General features: G+C 35.8%; 1 protein-coding gene across 2 annotated transcripts in view; it reads left to right on the top strand.

The window, feature by feature from the left end:
* Positions 1-10,950, top strand: part of LOC137399523 (cysteine-rich motor neuron 1 protein-like) — a 41,979-nt gene that overhangs the window by 18,388 nt on the left and 12,641 nt on the right. For both annotated transcript variants that reach the window (XM_068085677.1, XM_068085676.1), the window contains exons 4-7: positions 3,635-3,761; positions 7,071-7,195; positions 7,694-7,876; positions 9,683-9,868. In XM_068085677.1, the coding sequence (XP_067941778.1) occupies positions 3,635-3,761; positions 7,071-7,195; positions 7,694-7,876; positions 9,683-9,868 (621 nt within the window). The remainder of the gene's footprint in view (positions 1-3,634; positions 3,762-7,070; positions 7,196-7,693; positions 7,877-9,682; positions 9,869-10,950) is intronic.

Below are 10,950 nucleotides of genomic sequence, written 5' to 3'. Positions count from 1 at the left end.
CAGTGGAAATACCTTAGTATGCGCAACAGATACCCCTGTTGAATGTTAACTTTTCGATATTAATATTCTCCTTCATTACACGTGATACTGTCTACAGCTGTTCTGAGGCTAAAATTACCTCCACTTCAAGAGTATGGTCAGATTAGCCTACACAAATGATACTTATTTCAATGATACATTGAAATATTTTCACAAATATACTTCACGCATTCAATAAAATCATGTCTATTGTTCTTACGCGTCTGTTTTATCGTCATTGTAATGCTGTCCCTTTTAGCAGTGATATCTTATAACTTACCGGAAAAATTTGTTAAACTTTTTAATCTTAGCTCAAAAGAGTGCATATCATTGTCTGATAATCATGACGAGCCTGTTGGTCACCTGTGATAATCGAAAAATGCTGCAAAAATGATTTTCGAAGTATTGGGTCACATGATCAGATTACGACTTGACGATTAGTTCCAGCCGAAACAAAACTGTAAAGTAACGAGCATCTATATTTGATACGGGGTTTTCGGTAAAACCCGAAGTGTTTGTCATAAACTAGTGCTACGATAAGTTTTATATTTAGCTTTTTATTGGCCTTTTTCACATTTCCACATATTTGGCACCTACAACACAACAGAGTTAGACATGGTGAATCTTTTGATACCAAATAAACTGTAACGTGAATTTTGTTGCAAGTCAACCTTTAAGAATCTAGCTTAAACATACTTAACACTTGGCACTTGAATTATGTTAATGTCTTTATGTATACTCGATTAGAGGAGTTGGTTTTTCACTGATATAACACGAGCTAATATATACAGTATACCATTTAGTGAAACACCAATGCTTCCATTCAGAGTTAAAACACTAATAGACTAGTTGACCAAATTCTATGATTTGAATCCAGACTCGTATAAAATATAAAGTAACCAGCAAGTATTGTCAGAATAAAGAGACAAAAGACTTGGATAAAATGGAGAAAAGCAGGAAGTGATGGCGCGCAGATTTTAAATGTGCTCTACCATTTTGTTGCCTCTGGTCAGTTGCAGCGGAGTATTTGAGTAAAATAAGCTTTTTATGGAGAGCTATAGTGTTGCTTTTTGAGGTATTTTAGTCATAGGCCCAAAAACATATCTCCAAGATCCACAGTTGGTCTTTAAGGCTCTCCGACAAAGGCCCAATAGTATGTCTAGAGGGGAATCTTTGAGACATTTCAGTTGAAAGACCTGATAGTATAGCAATGAATCATTCTTTGACATACCGAGACAATTCCCTTTGATGACAACTTAAATTGGACTGAAGTGATTGCCAAATAAAAACAGCTGTCTGAAAATATCATTACGGTAACACTTTTCCATGATGGGAGGTTTGGGAACTGATGGTTCCTACAAAGAAGGGTAATACATTTTGATTCTGACATTATTGTTGATGCATAATGTTGGTCTGACAGCTTTTTGTGACGGCCAATTTACAGAAGATTTGAACTAAGCATTTATACTACAAGGTCAGTTGACAATGAGACATAAATATTAAATTTTATTATATGTCACTAGTAATGCTCAATAAAATTATTGTATTTAAATTAGGTGTAACTAAAACTACTTCAGATACTTTTCTGTAATAAATGCATTTGTTAAAACTAAACTCTCCAGTTTTAAAAACATAATCAGCAATAAAACAACATAAAATAAAATCTATACAGCAGTAAACATATAAACCAAAATGTTTGTTCAAGACGAAGATGAACGAGTGCTCGAGTCAACTTATCTCTAATTCGAGTTGGTTTTTTGCCGCTGTCACAAATGTTGCTATAAAACTTGATGAAAACTTTGCAGGTCTAGCTCTTTGGTGGTGATGGATCAGACATTTTTTCAGCCTAATACATTTATTAAAGACTGAACACCACAACACGGAAGCTGCAACATACTGTAGCTACATATACCGGTGTATGAATAACCTAGTTCGTTAGACATTTGACACTGCTGTTAATATTTCATGTTTATTAATATTAATACGTGTATTAATCATTATTCACACTTCACACATCTTTAGTCCTACAAACTCTAGTGGTTCATCACTATATCACTACATGTTGTCAGAGCATTAATGACCTCTTCAAGGATATTACTTCACCACTTCACATAACTTCCCATTCAGGACAAGTGGGCAGGTATACTTGTTTACATAGCTGTTTATAGTTTGTGATTTGAAATGTACGGTTGTTTAATGGGAAACACCCAAGGTCTGTTACTTAGATACGAGAAGATGTCAAAAGGAATTTATGCGGACAGCGTATTTGCTACTAGAACTGGATGTAACGCTAAGACAATCGATTGGCGATTGGCGCCGTCCACTGCAATAATTAGACACAAATATTTCAATCATTAAAGTCAGTTTCTTCAGCTATATATAGCTTGCAATTTGTTGTGAAGTGTACTGCTTGGCATAGCTTGCATCATTGATAGTCCACAAAAGATGCGTAGATGTTCTGCCCTGTTCTACACAGCATTCTTTATTTTAATCTACTACTGTAGTTTTGAGATAAATTTAAAAGTCAGTTTGAAATATATGTATAAGCGGGTGGTTAAAATAATAGTTTTGCAAAATGCCTCTTGATCTTGCCCATTTCATTGCAGTTGCGCATGAACATGTGATATTTGATTAAATACACTTATGTGATATCTGTACATGTACATGTGATGGTCAATAACACATGCTTGTATGATATGCTCAGCTGTATGCGTGCATGCAGCTATTATCGCTCATTATTGTGTGAAACACTCAATAATGCATGTGCGTGTAGTAGTCGGGGAAGATATGTTACTTACAGCGGTAAAAACATAACTTTGAAAGGTATAATTTATTATTAAGAATCAACATCTATTTTGCATGCAAGGGCCAATTTCTTAGCTTTTAAGAATGTTTCTAATGCAAAATTATTATCCTTGAATTCACATTGCGATAACCAAACATTAAAACACAGTTTTTAATCAACATGTTATTACCACTGTCCTTTTCAAATTTAATATTTAGGTGAATAGGTTGACTTTCACCAGATGTAGGAGCATTCAATACAACTTTGTATATGAAGTTTTCTACCCTTAAAGTTGTTACTAGCAGTACCTACTAGTATAAAGTGTTACTAACACTGTAGTATGTACAAACTAGATAATGCTAGGTAATAGAATGATTACCTAATGAATTTGAGTAACTTACCTGGAAAGCTAGATCTTTACTAAAATCATTACTAAAACAATACCCGCGTTTTAGGCCAGCTTAACAACTGCGTAACTGTCTACAGTGCTAGTTATCAACCCCAACCAAGCGCTTTAAGCGTGAGTATCTTAACCAATGTAATGACTATTCACCTGATGAATTCAATGTATTCCGTGTAGCTTAATGGGTAAGCTCGCTGCCTTCAGATTTGGAGGTCCTGTGATCAAATCCAGTGCTGTGCAAGTTTGTTATTGCTAGAATTGCAATTGCTCAAACACAGATTTATATATATTATAGATTATAGATGTATAAGGTGCTCGTGCTTTCCTCAAAAACTTCTTTTTTGGGCCAAAGCGTTTCTAAAATTTAGAGCTGAACGAAACACAACGTATGTTACCTAAAGTCTGACATGGGCTCTTTTTTGTTGAAGGTGAGATGAACTATTGCCTAGGCAAGTCTTGTCCTCAAGAGGTCTCAGCCGAAGCTATCTGTCCAGATGACAGCTATCGGCCCCCCAGCAAACTGACTATGGATGGCTGCTGCCAAATAACTCAACCGTAAGCAGCTTCTCTACTTCTCTACTATTTACGTTGACCGTTGACCGATACATTAACCACAGGTGATACCTCTTCCTTATTGGTTGTGGCTGTGGTCAGAAACCAAAACATTTGTACTACCTCTACCTCACTGGCTATGACTGTTGTTGGTAACCGATACCATTTGTAATACCTCTTCCTCATTGGCTATGACTCGGAGACTCACATAGTTTTATTGTTAAATAGTTTCATATCATGCATTTGTATTAGTGCTGTGTTGCTATGTATATGTGTTGCTAATGTTAAATACTTGAGGTGCTTAAAGTACTTAAGATTAAGTTATTGTACAGTGGAATGAATGAAATAACAAGTACGGTATCTTTTTCGACATAAACATGTATACCAAGGTTTGAATAAATGAAGCTAGGATTGGACCAAATTAGCCTTGTATAAAAAAGTTGAGCTTTATAGTGAATTACTGATGCAGTTAAACTTAAAAAAGTTGATAGAGGCAATATTGATAAACAGAATATAATGCATTTAAAAAACGATGCCACAAAACATTACTTTAAAAAAATAAGTGAGAGGCAGTTTTTGAAAAATTTTGGCGGTGCAAGTTGCTTATGGCAAAGAATAGTGATTATAAGCAGCAAATCACCTGCTATCCTCAACTGCACCAGTAATAATCACCAGTAGAGTGTATTGAGCTGAAGCTATTCGTTGTAGTAAGTCGATCCATGTTTTGTGAAATTTTCCAATGAAGAACTAATTCTCCCTCGTCAAAAGATTTCAATGAATGAGCAAAACTATCTGGATCATGCAATGAGCTTGTCAGACCATTTTAGTTCTGGTCAAACAGAAAGTAATTTGCCTAGTTTGAATATGTTATCCTTCTGAATAAGACGGTTCGCTGTTCTATTTCATAACTCGATAATAAAAATAAACGAATGGTACAAATCAAGGTGAATTGGAAGTAAATTTGCTTTCAAGAGGTTTTAGTGCCAAAGGTGCATAGCCAAATCGACTAGCCTGAACACACCTTGAAAAGTATACCGAACGCTTTCATCCTTGCAGGCTTATTGTCACCCTATACGCATCTATGAGGGTTTTTATTGATTGTTCATCGACTCCACTTACACTATATGCCAAGCACCCTCCAAACTCTCGTAATGATGAATTTATCATCTCAGCCCTCATAAGTAGAATAATCAATGTCTTTAGCTTGGCATTCCACCCGTTTCTCCGTTTCCTATTTTGAAGCAGACCTATTCTACTCATGACACTTGTTGTTGAAGCCGGTGTTGCGTTACAGCTGTGGTTATATTTTTATTGATAACTCCGAAGTATATCAGAAGATATGAATGCGTGACATCCATACTTGTAGTCTGAAAGATAATTCATCGCGTGGCACCAAATTAACATTCCGACAGTTAAAGGAATGTGTGAAGATATCTCATCTCATGTTCGCATGTTTCTCATTCAGAGTCATTCAAAAGACAGCTTTTTTAAGAATAATTAACTTTTTATGGCAGTTTGTGTAACGGAAGAGCTTCCTTACAGGTTTGAGCCAAGTATTTATAGCCTTACGTAAAGTCTAACAGAGTAGAGGAATGTGAAATCCAACACGCTTTTAATGGCAAATGGCCGTATTGGGCATGACCTAGGCAGTTTGAGTGATGAATACTCAACAACGGCAGCAAATGCATAGAAATCACTCAATAGCAACTGATCACCAGCTTTTAGTCTTTACTTTAATTCTTTGCAACTTGTATTGCAGTCAAGAGGAAAAAATAATCTATTTTACAGGTGTATTCACATAAAATTCTTAGTAGATTTTATAAGAAAGTAAAGGTATTTTTCTATCATTTGCAATTATTTTTGATGTTTGAGGTGATCTGACTGCGAGGATGTCTCAAAGAACGTAGTTAAAATGTTCAGAAGAAAAATAGTTCGAAATGACATCCCTAGTTGCTATCATTGCCATAGTTGATATTGACACTATTGACAGAAAAGAAGGAATGCCCAGACTAGGTCTACTCCCAAAATGGCGTCAATAAACACACCGCTGCCTGTCCTTCTTGTTATTAGCATTCGCTATTGTCTTCAAGTGGCAGTGTTATGCGTTTATATTGACACATTCTACTTTCCATTTGCTCATGATTGTTGGAATAGAACTTCAAATATAGCCTCAGATACATTGTTATAGATTTTCAAATGATTTAAAAATACGTAGATTAAATTTCTCTCTTCCTCTAAATGCCATGCAAACATGTGAGTACCTGATGTTGATGAGACCGTATATCTATCACTTATAAACAGAAAGCGTAACTATTAATGTCCTATTTAGGCACACATTGTTTTCTGAGCGCTTTAACTGCGATCAAGTTTTGTTAATTTTAATCTTGAGACATCCTGGCAGTCAAATCCACTAATACAACAAAAAAATTCTCAAATGATAGAAAAATATCTTTACTTTCTGATAACAATCTACTAGAGATTGGTGTGGTCACATCTTTAACTAGCATAAAGAAAACCTAAATCTTGGCTTCATCCTTTATTCTAGCACACTGCAGTTTCTCGGCTGCCCTATCCAATATAATTTAGAAGCCGTGCCAAGCAAGACATTTTGTCATCATTACTAGGGTTTCACCAAACATCATTACTAGGGTTTGCTATAGCTTTCATCAGAGCTATAGCAGCTAAGACTATAGCATAGCCTTAGCTGCTTGCATTAAATGATAAATATTGACAATGTTGATAGATAAAACCATTGTTTTATCGTTAATTATATGTATTAATGGTAGGTTGCGTAAAAGAATTACAAAGTCAAGGTCACTCTCAACATTGGGTCAGTTTTTATTAGGCATGAAAAAACTTGCATGGGTCACATTGTCACCAATTTCAGTATCCTCAAAAACACAAACATACCTCCATCAATAACCTAGTTAATTGATGAGAGGAGACCAATCCATAAGGTTTTAGAACGAATGTCAACATGGTGGAAAAATTTCCAAAGTCATAAAATGTACCAGTTAAAAAATGCAGCGCTAGAAGCAGTGAGCATTTTGGAAACAACCATCTCTTTGTTTAATTAGGGTCATCTTGAATATTTGTGTTAAATGCTTCCACACTCGATCTTTCTGGTAAGAATATTAAAACATGTAGCTTTTTGTAACAAAGGCTATAAGGCTGTGTCGGCCTCAATAAATTTATCCAGGTTTAAAGTTGGTTTGCTTACAATTTTGTAGCAAACTATCATTACAATAGAGATGTGAATAGAGGACGTTTCATTTTGTTTCCAAATGTGCATTATACAGTCTGTATTTGCAGATGCAAATGCCTGGAGAGCTCGTGTCACCCACCACCAACTTGCTCAGAAGGAAAAAGGGTGGCAGAAATTAGCAGAGGAACTGGCATGCCAGGAACCTGCTGCTCGCAGTACACTTGCATTGACTGTAAGTTGGAATTAAGGCTATATTATACTGTAATGACAACAGTTTATATTGATACTGTTACAGTAATGGTAACAGTTTAGCAAAGTGTCTGCTGTTGATTGTACCGCCTTACTTGGCTGAAAAACCTACTTTTTTTCATTTGTTTAAATGCATGTGACTGATGGTAAATTGCACATGCAAAATTGGATGATTAATGCCAACTTTTTTTTAATATTTTGTAATTGTACTGAACACTAATGGCAAAACTATTTATAACAGACTAAACTGTTGTTCTAATGATTAGTAATAATAATTATTACTATTTTTACAGTAATGTAATATAAAAATAACACAGTACCGGGCTGGCTAACTAGACAAGAATGAATAACGCTCATAAAAAAAACAACTATTGTTTTTCATTAAAAACTTTTCACTGTTACTGCAAAAGTTTATGTAGTTATCTATTATGTACACACATTGGAATTTATGTTACCCTATTCTCCGTCTTTTCATTGACAGCGGCAGCACTCAATTGTGAGGTGGGCAACTCTTCCGTCTCGGATGGTCAGGTAGTCAGCATGAATGACTGCCAAGAGTGTCGGTGCAAGGATGGGATGATAGCTTGCAGTGGGATTAGTTGTCAGACGCCGGCTTGTGAATGGTCAGTCCTGCTGCCTGGCAAATGCTGTCCAGAGTGCCAAGGTATGGATCTTAAGCATTCTTTACCGCTTACTTTCCATTGCAGTATTAAAAAGCTTTCCACAATGATTAATATTGACAGCAAAATAAATACTAACAACAATAATAAAAGTAATAATAAACTAAATGAATTACTTAGAAATTAGTAATCTCATGAAATGAGCAAAGTTTGCTTCATATATAGTCAGTGTAGCTTCAACCATCTTCCGGTATGGTAATTATTCAGCATCAGTCGATAGCCTTTACGGACTATTGCTTTTGAAAAAAACATTGTATTTCCTTTTCATTCAGAAAAATTCATTGATAATGTATTTAGCATGACACACGCTGCAGGTGCCCCTAGATATGCCCAGTAAGTCTGGTCATGCTACCCCCTAGAGTTCCTTCTGAAGATAATGATGAAAGACTTAGGCTATCATTTAGTAGCGGATTTGGCATATTGGAGATTATTATCCCTTGTCTTTGAAAATTGGCGAAACTCTTTTTTATAAAATTATAGCTAGCCTTATCAATGTATCCTGAAGTTTGCTCAAGTGCTTATGTGCTTTTTAAGTTTGTAGAGAATCATGGCGTCCGTTTACATCTACATGTATGTGTAAAACTAATGTTTATACTGTATACTCTATATCTTCGTTAAGCAATGAATACAAGTAAATCCTTACTATAATATGTTACTATAATATGAGGTTTATTTGCCGTCTATCTCAAGCCAAGAGCATGAGGAAAAAGATTTCCATGCATGGGAATCGAACCTGGATATTTGGATTTGTATTCAATCACTTTTCTGCATGATGGGATAACTATGCACATAGTTACTATACATGATGAACTCTCACAGTTCGCGAGCCTGCCAGGATACTAGTATAGCTAACTAATAATTAGCTGTTCTAAAAACATCTATTACTTTCATGATAAAATTTCTAACTTCAATGAAGACATAGAGCAGTCAGATATGCTGCATGTTCAATTTTCACACTATTTTATACTTACATGTGATTCCGTGTGCCATGCTTATATATTGGTTCTATAGACAAAATACATCAATTCTTTTTACACTTACACTGCGTCTACAAATACTAACTCTATCTACATTTTTTAAGGTTTTATTAGCAATGATAACTACAAGTATTAACTACACTTTATAAATATTGCTTAACATGGCCTCTCGATCATAAACTCCCTTAAATGGGGACCATAACTCCAAAATCAAAACACATGATAATAATGTTAGATGACATAGAAGAAATTTCACTACCTTCTCAATCACAAACAGATACAGTGGTTTCTGTGGTGAGTTAAGAGTAGCCTGAGTGGTATGGCCCTTAATACTCAAAATCTATACATAATTTTGAAAATTTAATATCTCAGGCCAGTTTTTAGCGATGCTTCGTATAGGCATGCCCTTAATCGAGATCAATGATGCTTCCATGATTCAGTTTTTGTCTGCAGTTTAATATCCCAATCTTTATTATAATTTTCACTATAATAATATCCATGTTTGTTTGTTTGTCCGTATGTCTGTCTGAAGCCGTGATTGGACATTTCGATCCATGCGCAACGAGCTCCTTCCAGCTTTTTAGAATTGTGCAGATATGCATTTTCTGCGCTTTATCGACACACAAGACTACCAGGATGCTGGTCGGCATAAAAGCTACTGAAATGTATTTACAGTCCACTGAGAAGCGTAATTATAATTGGAACACCAAACGCATAACTCAGAGTTCAAAAGCCCCTAAAACATACTTTTTTAGATTTCCGTATTAATGAATAGATTTTCCAAACAGACTTCAATACTTTATATCTGAGCAGGCTGCATGTCCGCCGTGACGGGTGAGAACTATGTGAATGGAGAAAGTTGGGAGGAACAGAATTCTTGCGTCCAATGCCAATGTGTAAGAGGACAGACTCACTGTACAGCGTCGAGTTGTGAACGTCGCTGCAAAAACCCAAAGATGGTTGCCGGTCGCTGCTGCCCAGTTTGCGACGAAGATGAGGGTGAGAAATATGTAATCTCAATAAAATTTGCTTGTTTGTCCTAAACTTCCTGTTCAGGTTAAAATTCCTTTTGAAGGATTTGTTGTCAAACATGCTTTTGCAATCAATTACAACTTATTCTTGAAATAATGCCTCTTGCTTCATTCGGCCATCGATTCCATTTCATGGCAGTAACAGTAACTGGAATTTCAATTATTACTGAAATTTGTTTGTTGATTTAACAAGCTATTTGCTAGCATATCTCTTCTCCTGTACAAAAACCTAGCTCCTGTTTTGTCACAATTACATTTCTTCCATCTCTCTTTTATGTGTTGAGTACCTGTCTATACTTGTTATGGCTTGACATTTGACACTGATCATCACTATGTGGCACTTGTCATGTTTTTGGCCTAGTGTTGTGGCCTGTTCTTTTATACCAGTTGCTGGCGGCACCTTATTTTGGCATACCTAAAATGAAGCATCTCATCTTAGCTATCCATGGTGGTTCCTTTACCACTGAGTCCACACTCCAAGCTAATCTTGGTATCCTTCTATATAATCTAGCAATACATTAAATACAACTTAATTGACCAAACAAAGAAATCCTATAACTTCCACAATTTTTATGACGCAGCGATTGATCTTCACAACTAAATGACCGTATCAAACCGATGAAACAGGCTTAGTCTCATAGTAACTCCACGTTTTATTATGCAGTATACCTAAGGCTATGTTTCTATCTAGATAAGTGCTTCACCGGTTAGGGTAAACACAACATGCCCTGTATTATGACTAGTATTGACAGGCGAGTTATTTGTGACATCATGCATGGTTGATAGCACAACCACTGAGCGCTAGGTGTCAAGTAGCTTTTTGTTAGGTCTTACAATGCAGCAATTCCAATAGATGACACGCTACATTAGGTGCTCTCACTATCTCTTGGTAACCTAGTCATTAGCTGCTTAAGGGCTATATACTGATTTGTTTATCAAGCCTTATCAGATATGTATCTGGGTACATGTGTCAAAGATTAGCTCTTTAGGGAGATCTGCTGCCTCAATATGCTAATTATGTGAGTGCTAGCAGTTACCAGAATATACAAT

This window comes from Watersipora subatra, chromosome 7, assembly GCF_963576615.1.
Source record: "Watersipora subatra chromosome 7, tzWatSuba1.1, whole genome shotgun sequence".
Classification (NCBI taxonomy): domain Eukaryota; kingdom Metazoa; phylum Bryozoa; class Gymnolaemata; order Cheilostomatida; family Watersiporidae; genus Watersipora; species Watersipora subatra.
This window is presented reverse-complemented; position numbering and strand designations above follow the sequence as displayed.